At 50.7% G+C, this 24,805-nt stretch overlaps 1 protein-coding gene across 4 annotated transcripts in view; it reads left to right on the forward strand.

The window, feature by feature from the left end:
* Window positions 1-24,805, forward strand: part of PAX5 (paired box 5) — a 170,738-nt gene that overhangs the window by 20,210 nt on the left and 125,723 nt on the right. For all 4 annotated transcript variants that reach the window (XM_045195266.3, XM_045195267.3, XM_045195268.3 and 1 more), the window contains exons 4-5: window positions 6,397-6,461; window positions 10,255-10,383. In XM_045195266.3, coding sequence (XP_045051201.2) covers window positions 6,397-6,461; window positions 10,255-10,383 — 194 coding nt within the window. The remainder of the gene's footprint in view (window positions 1-6,396; window positions 6,462-10,254; window positions 10,384-24,805) is intronic.

Below are 24,805 nucleotides of genomic sequence, written 5' to 3' on the forward strand. Positions count from 1 at the left end.
TTTTCTGGATTGTGAGGTGCTCCAATGGGCTTTGTGCGTCCCCTGCTTTTGGCTCGTTGCAGGATTTCCATGACCCAAAGCAACATGATGGTTTTTTTCTGGGTCTCCAAAAGCCATGGAATGAGGCACCGCTGCCCAGAGCAACGGTGGAGCAGTCAGCCTGCTGTGCAGGGGGAGCTCCCCTAAACCCGTGGGCAGGCTTCGGGGGCCCAACGATTTCCCAGTGTAGGGTATACATGAAGTTGGTGGATCAAAAAATAACTCTAGGTTACTTGTGGGATCCCAAACTATATAGGCCAGACAGATGATGTAACAAGCCAAGCAGGGCAGTCATAAAATGATGGGGAAACGCTGGGTCTGTGGCAGCCTAGACAGGCTTGTTGGGAAGGGGCGGTGGCTTCTCAGCCCCCGCTGAGTGCTGCCAGGAACGTGGGTCCCATTTGCGAGCCTTTTTCCATTCTTAAAGAGAAGCTGGAAACTAGGACTTGCGTGTGCGTGAGTGTATATATGCTTGTATATATGAAATCTCTCTATTTTTAAACAGTAGCAACTAATTTCCATGAAAAAAATGCCTTGCAGGACAAGCATAACTTAGTTGCAGGGCTCCAGCTTCTATCCTCTGTAACATGAGGAGGAAAACTGTTTCGTGATGAATTGGTTTGAATGTATTTTAGGAATATGTAACTAGCACGTGAAACCAGGGAGTGTGAACTTCATGAACTCCCCTTGCCCCATTTGTAATAAAGAATGAATATCCCCTATTAAAGTCAAAAAGTAAGTCATTTGAAGGAGACACACAAAGTAGAGAATGTGATGACGGACGTGGTGGAAGCTGTGAAGGGGCCCGTGAATGGGTGCTTAGGGAAGCGGTGGCTCAGCGGGCGCTCTGGGCCTAGAGCTGTGCTGTGCAGCGGTGGTGGGCAGGGCTCTCACTGCTGGTGGCTGGGGCCAAGGCTAGCCTCAGGGGCCTCCTGGGTGTCCCAATTCATAGTGGTGACCCAGCTGGCTGTGCCTCTAAGGTGCTTTCATGTCTGTGGTCCTCTACAGCCCTCAAAACCTCAGTCTACAGCCCTGTGACAGGTATAAAAACTGAGGAACAATGATCTTGGCATAGAGAAGGGAGTAGGGCCTGGGTCCCGTGATGGTAAGAGGAGGGTCTGGCTCTTTCCACCACTACACGGTCAGACTCTGCCAGTGACAGAACTGAGCATCTGCGGGAAGAGAGGTGAGGAGTAGAACAGTCATTCCTTCTTCCTTTCTGAGCCTGGCAGCCTGCGTGATTTGCTGCCTGCCTGTCTGCAGGCTTCCTCTGGGATCCGTGCTCCCCTCTCTTGTGCTCCTCAATGGTGGCTTCTCTCCAGGAGCACCCCCTGGCTCCTCACCACGTTCTTTGGTGAGAGCTCTCAGGTGTTTTTAACAATTGACCCTGCCATGCAAATTAAGTGTGGGACAATCTCCTGTTGCTGCATTCCGTCCTCCCTCCCCCAAGAAAGCCCGAGCCATCTCAGCACAATTTTACTTTCTATGTGAAGGCAAAGCTCCCCCTGCCCTCAGAAGGATACAGCTTCTCAGCAACTGTCTTGCAGATGTCTGTGTGTAAAAGGGTCCTCCCTCTCCCAACCCCTGCCTCCCTTGGAGAAAACTTCTCACTATTCGCACACTACAAACAGCTAGAGGAGGGAGCGGTGGCTGGATTTTTAGCTCTTCTGGTGGCCACAGGGTCATCTTCACTGTCTGCCCCTAGAAGTGTGTGCTTTCCCTCTGTTGTCTGGGGGACCAGCCTGGGGACCCATGACTGGCATGGGGTTAAACGGCACTGAACCAGTTCTGCTGAGCTTATGGGAGATTTCCTGGAACACAGACTGTCGTGTTGATGTGGCTCCTTAAGGACAGACACATGCTGAGCTGCTGCACAGGCGGCACGGGGGTCTTCAGATTCAGCCTGAGCGTCAGGGGGACCTGACTGTCCCAGAGCTGGCCCAGGTGTTGGGGAGAATGGAGCCTTCCTTCTTCTATTCCAGTCCCATGGCTCTGAATCAGGAGCTGCGTACAGGGGACTGTGAGTGGCCTTCCCAGTCTAGAGGGGCAGCTCCCGTTCACACCAACTGGTTGTTTCCTCATGAGAATGTGGGGCCAGAATCGCTGGGTGTTCTGTTTTTTTTTTTAAGAAGCTAGAAATGCGTGTATTTATGTAAAAGCTCCTAACTTAGAAACATTGGCAACTAATTCAAATAAAAGTAAATGTACGGTACAGGCCAGACAAAAATTGTCCAGCGGGAGACGTGGCCCGAGGATGACAGTTTGTAAAGCCTGCTTTTAACCCTAACTTGGGCAGCAAGCCTTGGAGACTGTCTCCCCAGCCCCTCCCTCCTTCTTCTCCACACCGGTCACAGGCCTGGGTGTCACCTGTGGGCCCTCTCCCAGCCTGGCCCAGTGGACCCCTGGATTCTTAGCGCAACTGATGGCCCAATACTTTGACTGTACCAACGGCAGTTTGATCAGCGCAATAGACATGGGCATTTCTCCAGTCCTCTCTCCCCATTTCCTTTTTTAAGGCGGCATGACTTTCTCTTTCAATGTAATTTTGTGTTGGGGGGGGCGGGCGAGGGGCGGTGGTGGTGAGAAGACCTAGCCTTCCGAAAGAGTAGGGGTGATGTTGAAATGGGATCCTTACAAATGCCTGTACTATCTAAAGTTCCTCAGGCTTTTCATCCTCAGATTCTAAATGGATTTTGACTCCAAATATGCTTTATGCTTCATACAGCACTTATTTAGCATAGGGACCACTTCCTTTGTGACTCAAAAAAAAGAAAAAGAGAGAGAGTGTTCAGGCATGGGAGCCGACTTGCTGTGTGATCCTGGGCAAGTCCCTGGAGCACTCTGGATCTTAGTTTTGTCACTCCGCGGAGCTAGTTGACGGCTGAGCTCCCTTCTCTGTGGGACCCTGTATTGCAGGACGTTCATGTGGCACCCAGGATTGCGCTCACGCTCAGCGAAGACAAGGCTGCACCTTGCAGTGTGAGCTGCCAATTGGCCCCCACTGTCTCTTGTTTAGAAAAGGTCCTGAGGGTGGCTGTTATTGTGACAAGCCTTGATGTTGCTTGTTATTTTTTTATTTTTTATTTCTTTAGAATTGCTATGATTCAATTAGTCTTGTTGTTGCCCCTGTTATTTCTTCTCAGTGGAGACGATACTCTTTGTCCTTTCTTGGCAGCTGCTGCAAGCAGATGGGCACAACTTCTACCCCTGGAGACGGCTTTGGAGGGTTTCCTACAATTTGGGTCTCGCCCATAGAGGACAGCCCCATTGTAGCCTTACGGTCGGCTGTGGGGATGGCTACCTTATCCCACCCCCCAGCTCCCAAGGGACCCCATGTGTTTTTAAGGCATTTTTGGAAATATGAACCTTATAGGGTCGAAGCTGGTCATTAATCTTTATGAAGATACTACTAACAATACCAGCTAACACTTATTGGGCACTTAACTATGCAGCAGCTTCTGCTCTAAGTCCTTCATTATTAACTTCATCCTCATAATAACCTTTTGAGGTAGGAATGAGTCTTGGTTCCATTTTACAGATGAAGAAACTGAGGTGTAGAGGGGTTAAGTAATTGATCCACAGTCATGCAGCTGGCGAATGGCAAGACTGCGATTCAAACCCCAGGTGGTTCTGGAACCGGCATGCTCCGTCGTTACGCTGCAGCTGCCTCTCAGTGATTCAGCACAATCGATGGTGTTTTTATGAATGATGTATACATATTTTAAAAGAAAAATAAGGAGGCCATAATTTTCTTTTTTAAAAAGTTTTTATTTATTTACTTTCAGAGAGAGGATAAGGGAGGGAGAGAGGGAGAGAAACATCAATGTGTGGTTGCCTCTCATATGCCCTCCCCACACCAGGGACCCGGCCTGCCACCCAGGCATGTGCCCCTGATTAGGAATCAAACTGGTAACCCTTTGGTTCACAGACTGGAACTGAATCCACTGAGCCACACCAGCCAGGGCAGGAAACATAATTTTCTTTGCTTTGCTTCTGTACAAATTTAACAGCCGATGCCTTAGAGTTAGGACTTTATGCTGGACTTCAATGGGAAACAGTTGTGGTATATTTTACCCTATATCTGTATATAGATAAACTATGTCTCCATCTGGTATATTCGTACATTCACATAGTGATATCTCTTTAGACACACACACGTATACAGAGAAGATGACATAGACAAAAATATAAAGATTAGATCAGATGCTAGCTTAATTCCAGGGGATCAAAAGGATTACTTCACTCCCAGGTATTTGTCAATATGCTGCATGTTTGCTTAGTGAAAATACGTGGTTTAAATATTGAAGAAAACAAAACAAACAAACACTCTGAATGTATTTGAGGCAGTACTCAAGCTGACTTGTTAAAAAAGGGCTAATGGCTATGGAGGCTCGCGTGGCCTGGGCTCCAGAGGGCCTGAGGTTGGGCATGAACAGAAATGTTCAGTCCAGGCTGCGCACCCACGATGCTGAGCGCCCTCGGTGCCGGGTGCGGAGCTGTGAGATCACAGAGGGCGGCGACAGCGAGGGGAGGTTCAGTGGAGGCACCTGCCACTTCTGCCCTTCCTCTCCATTTGCACAAATTGGAGACCCAGTGCAGCTTGAAACGAACTTCCAGAAATAATGGTCTGGAATGGGGGAAAGATCTTGCCTATAATGTTGGGTGAAAAGAGTAGGATATAAAACTGTATACATGGTTTAATCTTGATTCTGTTAAGAAAAAATGGGTATTTCCAAATATGTACAAGAATGCTAGCATAAAGGAAATACAGTTGACCCTTGAACAATGCAGGAATTATGGGTGCTGACCCCTGAGAAGTAGAAAATCTGTATATAACTTAATTCCTTAAAAACTCAACTATAGTTGTCGCTCCGTGTCCTCAGAAGGTTGGTTCTAGGACCCCTGCAGATACCAAGATCCTGAATGCTCACGTCCCTTATATAAAATGGTGCAGAACAATGTGACAGGCGGCTCTCTACATCTGTGGACTCCCAACCTCAGATTGAAAATACTGTTTTTGACTGGCAGTTGGTTGAATCTATGGATGCAAAATGGAGAGACCGAGGGTCGACCATATAGTTATTGAAAAAAATTTGCATGTTAAGTGGACATGCGTGGTTCAAACCCATGTTGTTCACGGGTCAACTGTACACGCAAATGTGGTCTTAGATGTCTTCTTTAAAGTGCTTGTCCAAATAATCTATAATGAGCACAACATACTTCTATGATTAGGAAAAACTCTAACAAATGTTCTTTTAAAAGAGAATAGTTGGAGGCACGAATAGAACTTTTCCCAAAGAAGCTGAACATTTTATTACCACCCATCTTTTTCCCAAATGCCAGGGAAGGAACTTTCTTGCAGACCCCAAAGGAACTTTTTGACTTGGCCATGGTTGACACAGGGGTCTTGGGGTCTAATGGAGGCTCCATGTGTTGTCCCAGCTGGAAATTTGCAAAGTAAGCTTCCAGAGCCCAGGGTTCTACATAAGGATATCAGAGTTGCCAGGTGGCAAAGGGGAGAGCACCACTCTTATCCCTTTTATGCACTGGACTTTTCCATGAGAGGGAGAGAGAGAGAGAGAGAAGGATTCAATTACCTGAAGTAAGCAGAGTGCCGTGTTCTAACTCCTTCACTGTGCTGAGGCCCACAATGGAACCGACTTGCCCAGGGTCACGATCAGGTTCCTATCTGAATGGAAGCAAGGTCTCCGGAAAGACAAGACAGAATACCCCTGGCTCCTAGCCCCAAAGAAGAAGCTTTTTCCATGAGGTTTTTGTAGACTTCTCTCAGCGAAGCCAACCAAGCCTCTCTTGGCAGCACCTTAACCCTTTCTACTTTCAGAGCAACTCATACATCCCCTTTGATGGGCGGGATGTTACTTCTGTGGCTGTCTAAGGCAGAGAAATAAGAGCTTGAGGGCTTCCAGGGGACAGAGAGGTCACCTTGGCCAGTCAGTTCTTTCATTCCACGGCGGGGGGGTGGGGGGGTGAGGTCCAGGGAAGGGAAGGAACTCCCTAATGTCACTCAGTGAATTTATGGAGCTGGAGCTGTTTCTGGGAAAAGGATGCCTTCATCATATCAGCACATCATCCTTTTCTGTACAAGAGGCACTTGAGGCCCTTAGAAGGGTGCAAGTTACCCAAAGACACCTGGGGAGGTAGGGGCTGAGTTGGGACTAGTCCATTATTCTTCCAACCTCCTAACTTCTAACCTGGGTTTATAATCTCCCCTCCCCCTCTGCCCCAGCTCGAGCTGTGCCCCAGCTTGATGTGGCTTTTCTGGTTGTCCGTGCGTAGCTAGTTGAGCTCTCTTTTCTGTTATGGTAAATAGCCATTTATTTTTCCCGCTGCCCGCAGGATCATCCGGACAAAAGTACAGCAGCCACCCAACCAGCCAGTCCCCGCCTCCAGTCACAGCATTGGTAAGAACTTTCAACAAAATTTTTAAGAATCAAATGGGCTCCAAATAGTCTAAAGAACTTTTAATCATTCTTATGGGCAGATAATTCTGCATAAAACACTTCGGCACACGTACTAATGCGCCTTCTTTGTCATTCTCCAAGGGCTGAACCCGGTAAATGAATTTTATAAATACTGCTAAAAGGTTTTGAATTTTACTGATTATTATGATAAATAGCTTTTAGCATGAGACAGAAAATTGAAATCTAAGCCAAAAAAAAAAAAATCCACTAATGGGGGTCTATAGAATGTCAGATAATTAAAGTAATAAATCAAGAAAGGGGTACTTATTCATAACATTTTCTGCATCATTAGTCAGTAAGTAGTTTTGAATGTGTTTTTTTCTTCTATCAACGAGCTCTTCTACAATTCTTTGTGCGCTTGCAGTCTTGAGTGAAGATGTGGCAAAACTTCTCAAACTTTCTCTCTCGCGCTTTGATCTCACGGAAAGTGTCAGAGGCTGCCAGCGGAGTTTCTGACACTCACGGTGAAGTCGGAGAGTGACCGTGACTTGTAAGGGTGGGAGTCACGTTTCCTACTAGTTGACCTTTGAACAACATGGGGGTTAGGGGAGGCATACTACCCTCCTGCCCCTCTTCCGCAGTTGAAACTCTGAGTCTAACTTTTGATTACCCCCAAACTTCACTGTCCTTCTATGTCTGCAGGGGGTTGGGTCCAGGACCCCTGCAGATCACAAAGTCTGCGATGCTCAAGCCCCTTATATAAAATGGCACAGAACGATGCATACAGTAGGTCCTCTGCACCCGCAGACTCCCAACCGCAGTTAGTTGGTTGAATTTGCAAAAACACAGTATACAGTGGGATGTTTGCATATTTATTTTTAAAAATCCACATTTAAGTGGACCTGCGTAGTTCAAACCCATGCTGTTCAAGGGTCAACTATACTCAAGAGTTCAGAAGTTTCCCTTGGCCTTCCCTTCTCTGCCAAGACATGCGTCTAATTAACGCATATTCTTTCTCCACTTGGGATAAAGGAAACCCCTCTGGTTAGCTGGGGGAAGGTCATTCTACTATAAGAAAGTGGGCAACCACTCAGCAAGCCTCTGACAGTTCTGGTTGCTCCGGTCTCTGTCAACTACACTTAATCACGCCGCAGACTCTGTATAGTTTCTACACCTCTGTCACTTCTTTAACTGGAAATTTGAACACCCTGTGGTGATGGGGAACTGGCAGAGGCCTGGCTTAGAGTCCTGGCTCTGTCAAGAACTCACCCAGTAAACTGTGTAAGTGCCTTCACCTGTTGGAGTCTCAGTTTTCCCGTTTGTGGACTGAGGTGCACAAACCAGGTGCTCTTTGAGGACCTGGTCCTCCATGGTTGCCTCTTTGGATGACGGTAAGACAGAATTCCTCCCTGCCATAAAATCATTCTTCATTTAGTAATCAATTCAAAAAGTGTTTGCTAACCCCTGCTATGCAGACCTTGGCATTGGAGACTACTGTTTTAATGAGGAGGCAGGACAAAATCCCCATTCTCAAGGGCTTCTCAGTCTAGTGGGGGAATGTAACAAAGAGAAGTTTGCAGAACACCGAGATAAAGCTCAAGGAGAAAGTTCAGGGTGCCTGATAGCCAAGGGGAGGGAACCACCTGCTCTACTGAGCTGGGGCCAAGAGAATTGAAAAGGGCTCCTGGGGAGATGTTTGTGGCTGAGATTTCACTCGTGTGGCTTTGTAACTATTTCAGGTCACTTAGCAATGAATATCAAACTAAGAGTAACTGATAATATTCTTCCAAATGTGTTAGAGGAATAATTCCACCATACTTGTAGGTTAGCAGAATGCTTTATGCCCAAAATTTTTGAAAAAACCCTATCATATAGCTGTATGCTCCCTTATAGTTTACACACTTAATGAGTGAGGAAAGGGAGGCTTCGAGAGATCAAATACCCAGCCCAAGGTCTCGTTGCCAGGAAGTGGTGGAGCAAGAATGGGAACCCCGGCCCTTGGAGTCTAGTGCCATCATGAAATGTTGGAACTAATCTCATCGGCTCTGTTAGCAACATGGCGAGCCTTGGTCATATCTAGTTGTTGTTGTGTAAAGTGCCAAATGACTGTGGTCTTCCTTCTTCCTCTGTTCTTTGCACCTTAACACAAAAAAGGTTGTGAGATTTGCATAAATCTATTTTGAGTAGCTTATTCTGGTGAAAGAAAAGAGAAGTTAACGATTTCTACTTCTCTGTCTCCTAAGGAAGATCTAAAATCAAACTGCGAGAAGAAAGGCGCCGTTCCCTCTAGGTCTGCAGGAGCGGGAGCTGGATGTGCTCCAAGGAAAGCAACAAACAGCTTCTCACACAATCCCCGCCATTTCCAGTAATTTCCTACACGGTCCCCTCAAAGGCAGCTCCACCTGCCTCCAGCTAGTTATAGCCCAAGGAAATGTGCCTGAGATTGGTTTGTAGGTTTTAATGAACCAAGAAAGAATTCCCACAGCCCAGAAATGGAAATTCAGCTGTACAGCTTGAGAGGACCCCGATGACTGGCTGGCTGGCCTCTCCCTTGGACTCTGGGGGCGAGGAGTTAATGCAAAACTTGCACGAAACCTCCCCTCCCCCATTCTTATCCTTAAGAACTCAGAGATCTGGCTTCAGTCACAACAGGTTGCTGACTTCTGCCTCCGTATCTGGGCAGCGGAAATCTAGACTTTAAGTCAGTAGACTCACGGCTGAGCCTGGTGCTACTGCTTATTGGCTAGATGACTTGGAACAAATCACTTCACCTTTGTGAAGCCTCAGTTTCCTCGCTTGCTAAATAGGGATAAATAATAGCACTCGAGATTGTTGCAAGCATCGAATGAAAAGCACTGTGTTATGTGGAGCATATTATTGGTTTTCATTATTAGTTAGTGAAGAGCAGATTACTGTAGGGGTTAAGACTAGTTTCTGGGTTCCAGTCACTCTGCCTCTTATTAGCTGTGTGACCTTGGGCAAGTCATTGACTTTCTCTGAGCCTTGGTTCCTATATCTTTTCAACGAGGTAATAAATGAGCTAACTTATAAGATTGTTCTCAGAATTAAATGAGAAAATGCTTCAATGCCTGGCACAGAGTAAGTTTTCAGAAAATGTTATCATTATTATATATATCAATATCATTATATATTATTTTTAGTACTATATTGATATTACATAATTAATATTAAAATCTAGGTGAACCGGAAGGAGAAAAGACAGCGAGGAACTGTAAAAAGAAGGGATAGTCTGCCATTTAGAGCTTTGTTGGCTCTGGGTGTGAGTGTGCAGGTATCTGCCTCTGCATGGATGGGTGGGGATGTAAGCCAGGAGTGAGCCTGCGGAATGAGGAAGTCTAGGTGGTGTTTAGCACTGGTTGGTGGTGGGCCCCAGCTCCCCTTTCTCTTCTCGGTCTCCCTGCTTCCTGTGTCCTTGGACAGCCTGGGATTTGAGCTAGTGCCCTTCTATACTGCCCCTTGCTCCTTTCTGTATTGTCAGTCCTCCTCATTGCCCATCTCCCCCCTGTCCCCTTCCCCAGCAGCAGAGAACCTGGGCAAATGGCCTGAGGGCTACCCAGGTGTGGCTGCTGCCAAAGGATGAATGTCCTCAGCACACACCCTCTTCCCTGTCCCTGCACTTCCACTCCCCGGCTTGGCTCTTGGCTCAGCAGTCAGACCCAGCCCAGTGCAGGGTGAGTGCTTTTGTTTTGGCACTCTGCTTCTGCTCCCTCTGTCCTGGGGCATCCCCACAGCCCTCCGGCTGGGCCCTGACAGCCCCTCTCCCTCTGCGCAGTGTCCACGGGCTCCGTGACGCAGGTGTCCTCCGTCAGCACGGACTCCGCTGGCTCTTCGTACTCCATCAGCGGCATCCTGGGCATCACATCCCCCAGCGCTGACACCAACAAGCGTAAGAGAGATGAAGGTAAGAGATGCGGGCCCAGCCCTGTCTGGGATGGACTTGACGGGTCTGCTTCGGGGCGCTCACTCAGGAGTGGAAGCAGAGATGCCTGCTGAGCACCCCCTTACCTGCAGAGCACCGAAGCTCCCCTCAAGGCCCATTCCCTTCCCTGGGCATGGAGACCCAGGAAGGGGCAGACAGGGAGCCGGCTGGGGCTCTGGATTTCTCGCTGGCCTTCCCTGATCTTTACCCCTTGAGTGGAGAACCATGTGTTTGGCCTGAGCTTTGTGGCCTTTAAGAAGACCTTGTGCTTACAGGCGCGAAGCTGGGTGTAGAGGGTGTGAGCACAACACCAGCATCCCCTTAGTGAGGGAGCCCTGGAGGAGCCGGAGGGGCTGGGTGTCCCTCAGTGAGGGGGGGCACACCTGGGGTGGAGGAGTCAAGGCTGAGCTGTGCTCACCTCTCTTAGAGAAGGCCTCCAAAAGGGGCGGTGTTGGGGGCTGAGGAAGTTAATAATCATCTCATCTCTGCCCTGGGGCCTGGAAGAAAGGAGTGCAGGGGCCTCCTGGGGATTACAAAGATGGCAGTCTTCCCGTTGGCTTTTCTCAACCCCTCAGTGGTACCAGTTGGGGCTTCTAGAGCTGGCTGCCCTACCCTGGACACTGGCCCACCTTAACCCAACTCTTCTTTCCCCTGGATGGGCTGCCAGCGCTGCTAACGTTAATGGGTTTGAGAGGGAAAGCGACCCCCTGGGAGTCTGTAAAACCTTAGTCAGGAAAGGGGGGGGACGGAAAAAGGGCCTTGGTCGAGGGCCTGAGAGAGGGCCTGAGAGCAGCGTGACAGAAATCTTGATTCAATTATTCTGTTCCTCAGCACAATTCCCGTTCTCAGCTCCCTGTAAGGGATGTATGTTCTGGTGAGCCCATGTCTAAGTACTTAAGATCTGTAACTAGAAAATTGAGTCAGCCCAGCGGTGGATTGGCCTGTGGGCTGTGCATCCCGGGCACTAAAGACGCTGAGCCTGTGGCCTCAGTTTGGAGCTGTGGGGACAAATCACGCTTTGGGAACCTGCCTTACCTCTTTGCCCTGCTCCTGCCGCTCAGGGCTGATGTCAGAGGTCTTTAACTCAGTGGGTGGCTGGGCAAACCCACTGTGCTTACTGCAGGGGGTGGTGGGCCTACCATTTCTTGTGGTGTATGGTGTCATCTGCTCTCCTGGTGTCACCTCGACTCAAAGCAGATGTGCCAAGCTGGGGCCGGGCTGCGTTTATCACAATGGAGGGGCCAGCTGGGTGCAGCTTCCTTGGGGCTGAGGGAGCCAGGCAGAGGTTTTTGGAGGAAGAAAAAAATCTAGTGTGATGTGCACTGCCAAGCAGACAGGTCCTGACGGGGGACTGTCTCGCTGTGTTTGCGGAGGGCCATATACTGCCTTTCAGTCTGTGGTCAGTGGTCACGTTTAGCCTCTCGGCTGCTTTCAAAGGTGTTGAATGGTTGGCATGTGGGTGTTGTTAGTCTCGACTGCTCTGTGCTGGTCAGATCATTCTTGAGGACTGTGGCCCATTTGGGGTTTTGACCTTTAATGGGGACAGTGACAAATTAGGATGTGTCCAGATGGGCATAGCCTGGATGAAGGGGGGCTTTGGAGAATACCTCAAAGCTCTAGGGATGTTTGGCACAAAGAAGAGAAGAATGAGCAGAACTCATTCCTTTAAATATTTGGAGGGCTGGCATGGAAGGCAAGAGCTGTGAGGCTGCTGTGTGGCTTCTAAGGCCAGTGTGTGGCAGACTCAGAGGACATTTCAGTTCAGTATAAAAAAGAACTTTGTAAATATGAGAATGGTCTAGAAAGGTAGTGAGTTCCCTGTCACTAGAGTTATGTAAGTGGAGCCTAGGTGGCTTCTTACTGGGCTGCTCTACAATGGTATTAGGAATCAGGTGCAGGATTGGATGATCTTTGAGATCCTCCCAATTGTGAAAGTTATGATCGAGCCCTGATCTCCAGAAAGACTTGGGAGGCGATCTAGTCTGTGTTCTGGGAGCGAAGGGAGGATGCTGTGATGGTCTCAGAAGCTTACGGGATTGGGGAAGATGGGAAACCCAAGCAACCAGAGCCCCACCCCCCTGTCCTGCATCACGGAGAGTGTGTGTGGTCGAGCAGAGAGGCTGGGCAGAAGTGCCCTTGCTCACACGGACAAGCCATCTGGAGGGAGTGCTGCCTAGAGTTTCCAGCAGAAGGGCTTGGTCAGAGTGTGCTGAGAAAGTAAGAACCAGCCACTGGGGAAACACAGGGGAATTTCCGGGTGACCTGGAAGGCTGGCCCATTGGGACAGCAGACTATGGTGCTGTTTTTCTCAGGAGACCTCAGCAGCCTGGGGGAAGGGTGATGGGGCAAAAGGGACATCAGGGAACATGAGGAAGACTACTGAGGGTTCTCACCCCCGTTTCTCAGATGAGGTGACTGGGGCTGGACAAAGTGGAGTCACTTGTTCAGCTCTTGTTCAGAGGCATCTGTAATTGGACTCGGGTTTCGCCCTGGGGTCATTTCCTGGTGTCACCCTTCTGCCCAGGCTTCAGGGCAGGACTGGGTGATAACAGTCCACTCACAGAGGGCCTGCCCTTTAGAGCTCACAGGTTGGCGGGGTTGACTGGCCAGCCCGAAGTCCCTTCAGTGGGCAGTGTGTGCAGTGAGATGTGACATGCGGGTGACACCGGGGGGAGGGAAAAGCAGGAGGAGCTGGTTTTGATCAAAAGGATCTGAGAATGCGCCTCAGAGGAAGTGGCCCTTTATTGAGAGAAAAACATTTTCCATTGCTTCTGTTGTTAAATTAGAAATTTAATTACTCAATTGCACTAGCCACATTTTAAGTGCTCAATAGCCACATGTAAATACAAGTGTGTGGCACATAGTAGGTGCTCAATAAATGCTCCTTGGGGCAATGGATCAGTCACATGTCCGTAGAGGCTTCACAATTAGTGAGGAGGGTATGTGTAGGGAGTCTCAACTAGGACTACTTCTGTTTGATATTTTTGGGCTTCCACAGAAACCTCTGAGTAAGGAATTCTGTAGTGAAAACAAATAAGTTAGAACACTGTTAGACCACTGGATTACCTGAGTGCTCTTTCAGCCTAGAGACTCTAGACGCTCCCCCCACCCCCCCGACGTTTGCCTCCAAGACAAGCCTTGGGAATGTGGCCACTGTGTCCCAATCTCAGATGGCAGAGGCAACAGATAAGGTCCCTGGGGACTCTGAGGGCAACTGGGGCAGGCAAGTTAAAGGAGGCTACAGGGAGGCAGAGTATGGCTCAGTGCAAGGAACAGCTTCTAGGCAACCTCCAGCCTGCACCAAGGATGGAAGCATTATCTTGGAAAGGCTGTGAGCTCCTCATCTTCGGAGATGTGAGCAGGGGCTGGACAAAGGGGAGCAGAAGAACCAAAGAAGGCATTCTGGTTTGCACTCTGAGACTTCTGAGGGCTGTTACACTCTGGGTAGACCGTGCTTCGATAGCTGCCCTGCGTCTGGAAGCGGTTCTGCCTGCTTGTTTTTCCCTCCTGCCATCTGACTCTGAGCCTGCCATTCACATAGACTTGCCTGGGCAGGGACCATATCGCACAGGGGTGTTTCCATTCCCGGCACGGCCCCATGGCAGAGGGCTGAAGCACAGAGCTACTCAGGACACTTATGGATGGCACCGAGAGCCAGGTTAGGGTGCTGCCCAGGTGTGGCTTGAGTCCTCTTGTCTCTTGGTTGAACTGACCAGAGAGCTTTCATAGAGAAGGCGGTGGGGTTGGCCTCAGGAATCCAGCTGGGCTAGGGGGACAGAGCCTGAGGCAGTACTTCCCTCCCCTGAAGGCCCAGAGGAGGTGGTGGCGGGGCTGGACTTGGCAGAGCAGGCAGGGTTGTGAATAGCAGACATGGGTGAAAGGGCAGCCCCAGACCCTCTGTTCCTTCCTGGGCCTTTGATCTCTGGTGGGGCCTCCTTCCGCCCCCATTCAGGTCCCCTCGACCACCCCCTCCCCTCATCCCCCCAGAGTTTGAAAGGCCCTGAACACACCGAGGTCAGCGGAGTGCGAATCCCTTTCACTAGCTCAGAAAGCCGCCCAATGCAGCACCAGTGTGGACTCTGGGGACCAGAAGCTTCTTTTCAGGAAGTGGAGGGTACGTCGCAGGTGGAATTTCCGGCGTTCTGGGCCCTGGACTGCCCTCTGTCTGAAGAGGCAAAGGAAGGGCAGCCCAAACCCAGAGGTGGCCTGTCCTTCACAAGAGATGCCAAGTCCAGCAAGACCCTCAGGAGGTTTGGGGGCATTTAGCAGGGGCTTCTGTTGTGATTGTTCATCCCTCTTTCTGGGGGTGTCTGTCTTGTCTCTGTCTCATCTCATGTCTTTTGTTTGGGGGTGCCTCTCATCCAGTGTTATCTGTGGGTTTATGCTCTGTTTGTTGAGACTCCCTCTACGTCTACTTCTGTCTCCTGGTCTAGAGTCCTCTCCCCCCCCCCCCCCCCCCCCCCCCGCCTTTCTCTCACGCTCACACACACACACATTCACTCTCTTTCTTCCTGTATTCACTCTTGCTCTCTCTTACCGACTCCTCTCTTCCAGGCTGGGAGCCGTCTCAGCCCTGCCCTGCAGACCTCCAGGGGCTCCAGCTTGGGGAGGGAAGGGCTTCAGAAGCTCACAGACCAATCAGGGTCCAGGGCCCTCCTGACTGTGGGCAGGCCCTGGCCTTCCTCTGTTAGGACCCTTTTCTTTTGCTAGATGCTCAGACCCTGTCTGCTGCTTCTGGGCTGGGGACTGAAAGCAGAGGCTGGAGCAGAAGGTGCAGAAGCCAGAAGGGAGTGGGAGGTGTGGAAAAGCTCCCCACCCCTGGAGGTGTAGGTAGAGGCTGCACAAAAGAGGGGCAGAAGAACTATGGAAGGCGTTCCAGTGTAGACGCCGTGCCTTCCGAGGGCTGTTACCGTCCAGGCAGCTTGTGCTCTCTGTCTGGAAGTGGTTCCGCCTACTCGTTTTGTTTTTCTCCTGCTCCCTAAGTCTGAGTCTGGGGTAGTAAGCCTCCCTTGTGGCACCAAGTGCACAGACCCCGCTTTCTGGAGAGCCCGAAGTACGGTGTGGAGGTGCTGAGGCAAGGGCACAGACTCACAGGCCAGGGGTGAGCTGGTTGGAGGACTTTCTGTGATGAAACCTTTGGCGAGTCACTCAATCTCTCCAAGCCTCCCATTTGTCTTCAGAAGAACAGAGGTGGCGCAAGTTTTATTGGTTACTGTGAGGGTAAAGTCAAGTCACATCCACGAAGGATTTAGCCCCAGGGCCTGGTGTAGGTAGTAAGCACTTCATAAATGGCCACGGAGGGAGAGGAGACGGGGGTGTGAGGCTGCGAGGCCAGTCACAGGCTGAGGGCAAGCAGGCTCCAGCCACAGTTCTACTTGGCAGCTGCGTTGAGCTGATCTGCCCGCCCCCCACTTCCTGTTTGTAACAGTCTGCTGTGTGGGCATCAAGACTGAGCAACAGTGCCCCCAGGTGTCAGCGCAGAACAAAGGGCCACTCGCTTTCCTGGTTTCCCGGCCCCCTTGATGGAAGAATACAAGGGTCAAGCCTCAGTGTGCCATGGACAGTGGCCCTGGGTACACAAGGTGGTAGAGGCACCCAGGACAGAGGGCAGAAGGCAGAGCGCCTGGGCCTGGGAGTGCTGAGCCTCTGGGAGCTGGGGTCACTGGCTTGAACCTCCAGACTGTCAGAGCTGGAAAGCCATTAGAGCATCCAGGACATGTCACTGGATGGGAAACAGGCTTGGAGAAGAGAAAGGGTCGGACCAGGTCACACAGCAAAAAACCCAGAAACACTAGAGGGAGAGAATGGACTTCTCAGGACATCCTTGGTATCCTGCTGCCATTTGATGCGACAGATCTCATTTTTTTCCTCTCCCCTCATTTCTTCCACTCTCCTACACCCATCTGTTTGACCTTCCCTCCCTGGCCTCCCATCTCTCCTCCTCTTCCCTTCTGTCTTCCTGCCCCTGTGTAGTCTCCGAGCTTTCCCGTCTCTGGGCCATCATCTGTGCAGGGCCTCCTATCTGCAATGCTGTCCTTGAGGCTTGTCTGTTGACCTGGATTGGTTTCCAGGGCCAGCCCAACCCCTGGGGAGATAGTCAGTGCCGGGCCAGTGGTCCTTCACAGCTGACCAAGGCCCTCGGATTCACCAGGGGCCAGCACGGAGCTTGGGCGACCAGACACACTCTGCAAAGAGCAAAGAAAGTGGCCACCACTTTGTCTTGGTCTCTCCTGGGGCTTCACCAGGGCAGCTCCCCTTCACCCCTTTGTCCTCCATAAGGTGTCCCCTAGATATGCCCTCAGGCTGGCCATGCAGGTGCAGAGACCAGGACCAATGTGCCTGGGGGGAGGGCATCACTTAGAACCCAGGTGGCAAATGCCAGCCCGACAGTCATGCTTTCCTTGGCTTGCCCTGTATTTAAAATGACTTCGAGTTAGTTACCAACATTTAAAAGTCAGAAGATTTCATATGTAGATGTCTGGCTTTTCTTGGGGAAATGAGAACATCAGATCTGGCAACACTTGGGTGGGCTTCCTTATGTGACAATGATCGTCTGGGGCTGCTGGGGCTGAGGTCTTCGGCTGGTCCCTCCTCAACTTGCTCACAGCCTCTGTGTTCTATTTTTCTCTGCCCTCATGCCTTTGAGTTTCTGGATTCTTAGTGTGGATTCTTAAGAACACAGCTGGTTGAGTCTAGTCTGTGGCAGATGAAGCCTACGGGAGGCAGGGCCTGATGAAACTGTGTGTGTGTGTGTGTGTGTGTGTGTGTGTGTGTGTGTGTGTGTGTGTGTGTGGCGGGGGGGGGGGGAAGGTTGGGGACATGGGCAGTCAGGCTCTCAAGCCAGAGGTGGGTGGGGTGAGGGAGGCCGTAGGGCAGGGCCAAGGCATCACACCTCTTGGCGGCCAAGAAGAGCAGTGAGATGGAGGTCATTCAGTCCACACCCTGTAGGCAGGTAGTCCAGGCACAGTGGGCACCAGCTCGCCCGGGGAGGGCAGGGCCTAGTTAGTGGCGGAGGTAGTGAGGACTGGGTTTTTATCTCCTGGCCTGGTTGGCCACTCCTTCCAGCCTTGCAGTCACTGGCCCTTCAGCTGAGCCCCAGGCAGACAGATTTCAGAGGCTTCCTTAGTAAAGCAGAGGACTTGAGGCCAGGTGGTCAATCCGAGGGGCTCCTTGGGCCTTTCCCTCGTTCCTGGGGCCTGTCCCTTATGTGGTGGGTCAGGTTTCAGTTCCTCCCGGCCCCCGGGTCCCTGAGTTTCACTTTGATTCAGTTTGATTCACTGAGTGAGAGCCTGCGTGAGAGCGCCATCACCACTGGACACCCCCCACCCCAACCCCACCTGCTTACCCACCTGCTTTGCCCAGGGCTCCTCCTCCTCTCTCCCTACCGGCTCCTTTCCCCATGGGACTGTGCACTGGTGTCTGGAGAGCCCCCGGGGGATGTGAAGGGCGGGGTGGCAGACCGTGAGGATCTCAGTGCAGAGAGTCAGTTCCGGGGTCTCTGAGAACCAGAGTTGTGGGGTCAGCTGAGGGGATCGAGGCTCCTCTGCTGTGAGCAGGCCCCTGCCAGGGCGGTCTGGAAGTCAAGGTGGAATGGAGTGGCTTTCTTCGCACCCTGTATGCCCTGTTGCCTTGTGGGGCAGAGGGTCCCGCGGTCCTTTCTCTCTGGCTTTGGAATATGGTTTAATCCTCAGCTGCACAAGTCTGTGGTCCAGGGCTTTGCAGCACTCCAGGTTACTGGAGACCAGGGAGGAGCCTGGGAGGAGGGAGCCAGGGGCTCTGGGTTCCTGCCTGACTCTGTGGCTGACTTCTTGGAGACCTTAGGGAAACCCCTTCCCCTTTCTGGGCCTCAGTTTCCTCATCTACCATATAGGATGAATAACTTCCTAAGGCTTTTTTTAGTATCAAGATTCTGAGCTTCTCCTAGTCCCATCACAAGTCCTTTGGCATTATTTTAGGCCAGGGGTTCTCAAACTTTTTGTTTTGGACCTCCTTTAGGCTATTAAAAGTGATAAAGGACTGCAAGGAGCTTTTTAGTATATGTGACATAATTAAAATGAACAAAAATTTACGCCCTGGCTGGTGTGGCTCATTGGATTGAGTGCCGGCCTGTGAACAGAAAGGTCGTCAGTTCGATTCCCAGTCAGGGCACATGCCTGGGTTGTGGGCCAGGTCCCCAGCTGGGGTGTGTGTGAGAAGCAACTGATCGATGTTTCTCTCACATATTGTTTCTCTCCCTCTCTTTCTCTCTAAAAATAAATAAATAAGTTTTTAAAAAAGAAAATGTCTCTCAACATATGTTCCTTCTATTCTCTTAAAAAAATAAATGAAAAACAATTTAAATACTTTGTTATTAATGATTCATTAAAATACCAGTAATAAAGAAGACATATAAATAATAATTTTGAAGTATGACAGAACTCTGTTCTCCAAATCAGAAAATTTAGTTAGAGTGGCATTGCTTTATGATTTTGCAAATCTCTTTAGCGTCTGACAATAGGAGACAGTTGGATTCTCAGGCCTTCTGCATCTGATCTGTTGTGGTATCACGCAGCCTAGAGCCTTTGGAAAGCTCCACTGTATACTTGTGAAAGAGCGAGAGTGAAGAAGTCCAATAGCATTTGGGAATTATTATGAAAATAGTTTGACCCCACAGACCCCTTAAAAGGGTCTTGGGGGGGCCCCCAGGGATCCCTGGACTAGGCCTTGAGAATCTCTGCTTCAGGCTGCTGCGAAATCTGAGGTTATTACTCACACAGATAGGAAGAGCAGTTAAGTGGTTTGAGTTTTCAGAAAGTGCCATCAGTTTGTCCTGTTCTTAGCTCCTGAAGGCAGTGAGAGCCATGAGGTCTTTGAGCTGGGGAAGGAGTGACAAGACTTGCTGGGCTTGTCTTCTAGCAGAGTGGGGGATGCGGCGTTTCCCGATCCTCCCCCAAGACTGAGCTTCCACAAGGAAGGCATAGCTACTGAGTTTCCTTTCAGTGCCAGTGGGATATCTGTAGGGTTTGAGGTTTGATCCCCCTGCTGTGGGCTTCCTTTGGAGGCCAACGGCAGCCACCTGGAGCTCCGTAAGAGCTGGGGAGTGGGCGTTTGGGACCCAAGCATGTCCCTCCTTCCCAGCTTAGCTCTGCATTAACCTACAGACCCCTGAGACTCCACTGGGGAATAGTTTTCGTGGGGGGGGGGGAAAGCAAATGCTTTTGATTAGGAATGAAACAAAATAAAAAAATAAAGAAGCGGACTTAGCATTTATCTTGGCTCCTGGCATTTGAGGAAAATCAGGTCCGAAGGCCGTCGAGAAAGGGGAGATCTTTGTTCTGAATCCATAGGGACCTCTGGGTTTTTCTGGAATGCTGTGGTCAGTCACTCGTGTGTGTGCATACTTGTGTGTAGGTGTGTAATTTCACTTTGAAATGTCCAGTTTATATTTTCACTGGTACAACTTTATCATTTGCATTAGTCCTTCCTGGGTCTAATGGAGTACAGCGCAGGCGAGGGAGAAAAAGAGAATGTCCTAAGGTAGTCTGAGAAGCATTGAGAGAGGGAGGAGAAAGGTGCCCCAGCAGATGTGCGTGAGGAGGTTGGTTGTGCTGAAATGACCTGGGCTGTGAGAGGGGACAGAGAAGGGCGTGGCTAGACAGACTAGTGAGGATGACAAAGGGGTCAGACACTTCCCAGCACCAGCCACCAGGTGGCACCATTGACCCAAGACAGCTTAGTTGCCATCGGGGTTAGGGACCAGAGGGGTAACAGGGCAGTGTGTGCTGGCCATTTGTGGTATGCTGGTAACTTGGTGGGAGGGGGCAGCGGGGTCCAGGTATGCTGACCATTTGCCAGAGTCTCACTTCTTTGCCAGTACGTAGTCAGGGCGTGGCGGGGGGGACCATTGCCATTGGGATCAATGAGGTCGTCCCTCACCTCTGTGGGGCAGATGTCCTGATACGAACCACGCTGGAAGTCCAGCTCTTGGTTCCTATTCTAAGCTTTTACTTGTTGCGTGACCTTGGGCAAGTCACTCCTCTCTGCCTGGCTTTCCTCAAGTGAAATGTGGAGGTTTGAACAGATGATTTTAAGGGGCTTTGTGCTCTGACATTCCGCGGTGCAGCAGGGCGCCCTGGAGTTGGAGTTGGTTTCAGGATCTTCCTCTCTCAGCTGTGTGACCTTAGGCAGCTCATTTCCCTTCTGTGGAGATTATAGCAACACCCCCCTCACAGACATTTGTATGAAACAGCAGGTCGGGACATGCTTTGCAAGCTTTGCTGGTGCTATAGGAGAGGGAGGGGTTGCTGTTTATTATTTCCCCTAGCATGTAAGTTCGAGAGGAGCAGCCACTCTGCCATCTTCACAGTTCAGAAAGTTTCTGCCTCTGCCTATGGCCACGACAAAAGGCTTTATGGCAGGCGTTTGCTCGGGCTCACTGCATCTCTGCTCTAAATATCTTTGGAATCTGCTCATTTTCCCCATCCCCACTGCTGCTGCCTTGGTCCGGTCATTTTCTCCTCTTGTTTGGACTGCTGCTGTAGCCTCCTAATGGTCCCCACCTCCACTGCCCCTGACTTCTCCAAACCGTCTGCCTTCTACATAGCGGCCCCAGCGGTACCTCTGAAATACAGTTCTGAACAATGACTTGCCTGAAGGGTTTTCACCGTTCAGATTGGCCCGTTGTTCTCAGAAGCCAGCCAGACATTCTCACAAGGCTGCAAGGCCTTCCTCGGTCAGAGCCCCACCCATTTTATAAGCCACATCCCTCCCACCCTCCTGTTTCCATGCTCAGCAAACCTCTTCCCTGCCCTGCGTACCACTTGTTCTCTCCTGCTTGCAGCCTAAGCGTTACTTGCATAGGTTGTAGGGCGAGGCAGCTGGGGTTCTGGTGCTAACTCTACCAGCGTCCTCTTGTGTGACTCTGGGCAAGTTATGAGTTTCCTGAGCCTCAGCTACCCTTTATGTAAAACAAGGGCACCAACTGTGCCTAGGATCGGGTTGTAACGTGGACAGAATGAGGTCATGCATGTGAAGTGCCCAGGATGACCCCTGATGCATGATAGGTGTCAGTAAAGGGTGCCTGTTATTATGATGCTGTCCCCACTGCCTGAAAAACTGTCCTCCCCACGCCACCATTTTTACCCAGCTTACATGCCCAAACTGCAGGACCCAGCTGAAATGTCACTTCCTAAGCGAAGGCTTCCTTGATGCTCTACTGTTAGCTCCTCTGGCCCTATCTGCCGCACACAGGACCTGCCTGTTGACAGAAATCACATTTGTCACTTACCTCTCTTCTCAGTGGCACTGTGAGGCCCACAGGGGGCGGAGGAGGGCCTGTAGTGGTCACTGTTGTCACCTAGTGCCTAGCACAGGGCCTGGCTCATGGTAGCACCCGTGTTCTGGATAGGACTCTGACTGTCGTAGAGGCCTGGAGCCCGTCTGGTGGGTGCAGACTGCTGAGTTGGACCCAGAGCCTGGCACCTCAAGCATTCTCCCACTCCTGCCTGCCCTCAGTCTCCATTCTCCCGCTGAGTCTGGCCCCATAGAAAGGATCTCATGCCAACCATTCTAGATGGGGAGGGAGCTCTGCCAAGGTCTAAATACACACGTGCACACACGTGCACGGACACGCATGCAGGGCCTGCGGCCCTGTTCTGCCTGCCTTACCTGAGCATGTGTTCCAGGCGAATACAGCTCACAGCCGTGAACAGAACGGCAACTATAATGGCTAGCGCTTATAGGGCGTTTCCTATATATATTTCAAATCATTAACACATTTTATACTCACCACTGCTGTACCGGGTGAATACTCTCATTATCTCCATTTTATAGAGATCAGGGAAATTGCCCAGGTCACACAGCTCCACAGTGGAGTGTTGGGACTGGCCTCCGGGGGGTTGGTTCCAGAGTAGCCTTACGTGCCACATTGGTCTGCCTCTCGCAGAGCATCCCGATGGGATGGCATCAGTGGGCATGTCCTCACCTCTCTCCAATATGGGTCTTCAATTCCACTTTTTTTTTTTCTAGTTCTGCCTGGTCCTCATCACCTTGCCAGACTGAGCTGGGAGGGACCTTGGCTCAAACCCCCCTTTCTTACTCAGGTACCCCAACACTGCTCTGCACACTTTTCTGTCACACCTTCCAGTTGGTCAGGTTCAAGCAGAGTTGGCTGATCACATGTGGACTTAAACCAAGCAGGGTAGTGGCCCTGAGTTCGAGCCCAGCCCTCCCAGTCGCTAGCTGCGTGAGCTTTGATGACAGCCTTCTCTACTTTGAGCTTCAGTTTTCTCACCTGTCAAAAGGGGATCATAATTCCTGCTTTTCCTGGTAGTTAAAAAACATTACCTATAATATTTTGATTAGGAATGGCAAGTTTAAAAAATATCAGCTACTATTATTTCTATGATCAGAGCAGTTTTTACCCTGAATCCAGATTCCTCAAGACGACCTTGTTAAGAACTTTCTAAATTCCCAGGCTTTTTTGTTTTCTCGTTCTCTATTTTTTAATGATCATTTTATTTATACTGCTATGTCTAACGGTAGGGTTATTCAGGCTACGATCAGAACAAAAAAGACGTTCCCTTCAGAACTCAGACTGGCAGGACTTCAGCTCCATGTTTCAGAAGCTAATCATTTAAGTTGCAGACGAGACGAGGGCAGCTTGCAGAGGCAGGGCGGGCGGAGAGGCCTGGGTTCCAGGTCCCAGTTCAGCCACTGTCTTGCTGTGCGATCTCAGCCAGGTGTCTGCCTTCTGGGTCCTTGATTCGGATGCCATGAGCCCAGACAACCCTTCCAGCTCCTGAGCCTCTCCCCTCCCTGCTCCCTGCTGTTCCCCCTCCCTCCTCCATCTTCTCTCTCTTCATCTCCTTTCTGTCTGAGACACAAATGCCATCCAGCACTTTTGAATGGTACTTTTGTTCCGCTAACATCTCTTTTCTGAAAAGAAGGATCAGTCAGGTTTGTATCTTTTAAAAGCTAGCACATTTTATCAGTTAAGAACCTGCATACCTCTCTCCCAAGACATAGCCTTAAGGAGATAGAAGCAGCAAAGGGAAAGCAGTGGAGGAAAAGCAGCAAAATCTCTTTGGGGGCCTGAGGTACAGTTGGTCCGTCCAGCAAATGCTCTCTTTTCCGGGAGCCCCCTTTCCCGCTCTTCCCATGACCCTAAGCATTCTGGCCTGACTCCAGTTACGACTTGTATCCCTTCCTAGCTCCCCACAGAATGGGGGTGGGGGTGGGGGAGGCGAGAGCAGAGCCTATGCCTGAGTCATCCTTGTCTCAAAACTCTTTGAAGTAGGGCTTGGAGCACTGGACTTGGAGTCACAGGGCCCTGGGTGGGAGTGATGACTTTGCTCTCCGATGCTGGCAATCTTGGGCAACACATTTTCTGGGCCTCTGTTTTCTTAGCAGCAAAAGAGAGAGCAGAGAGTCTTCCTCAAAGTCATGTGCAAATTTAGTGAGGAGCAGTGCGTGAGAAAGTGCTTTGTCAACTGGAAAGCTCTATGGAGGTATGAGAATGTCCTTGTAGTTCATTTCATGTGCCTGCTCTGTGACCTCGGACAAATCCCCTAACTTCTCCAAGGGTCAGTTCTCCCACCTGTAAAATGGGACTATAACCCTTAGGTCATACAATTCCTGTGAGAATGTAACAATGAATGTAAAACACCTGGCATAGTTCTTGGCAGTGGCAGGTGCCCAGGTCCCGGTTGTCCCTTTCCCTTTCTTTTTCTTCACATCTTCACACTACCTCTGCCTGTAACTACAGGGCACAGCGATTAAGCCCCAGGCTTCTGAAGTCTGGCTACCCGGCCTGAAATCCAATGGGCCGTTTCTTGGCTGGGAGATCTCGGGCAACTTTCCTAACCTGTGCCTGTTCCATTCTCTTGCCTGTCGAGGGAGGAGAGTAATACCTGCTTCGGAGGGTTGTTGAGCAGACAGACTGCGCCCATGAATGACTGGGGACAGCGTCGGGGCCAGGTGAATGTCGGTGACTCTGCCAGAGCTTGTTCCCTCCGCACACCCAGACACAGGACCCCAGCTGCCATCTCCTTAAGCCCCTGGCCCAGTAACCAAAGCCCGGCCTGAGCAGAGAGGAGAGGGATTCGCTCAAGGTCGCGCCGGGACTTGTATGCCAAGGTCTTGGAGGAATTTTCAGGGCATCCGCTGTGCCAGCCGCCTTGCTGATAAAGCCCCTGGAAGAGGCCAGACCCTTTTCTTCGGCCCTGCTCTCCGGGGCGCCCCCTTGGCCCGGAAGCGAGGGCAAAAAGGCCTTCCAGGAGGGCATCAGGGCATTGTCGAGTGTGATATGGAAGGAGAAAAAAATTCGACCGCGTCAGAACACGGAGCAAAAAGAAGCAAGTGCTCGCGGCGCCCTCGGGAGGGAGGCGGCCCTCCTGCCCGGCCTCCGCCAAGCATTTGCAATTTA

The sequence above is a fragment of the Desmodus rotundus genome, chromosome 1, assembly GCF_022682495.2.
Source record: "Desmodus rotundus isolate HL8 chromosome 1, HLdesRot8A.1, whole genome shotgun sequence".
In the NCBI taxonomy this organism is placed as follows: Eukaryota; Metazoa; Chordata; class Mammalia; order Chiroptera; family Phyllostomidae; genus Desmodus; species Desmodus rotundus.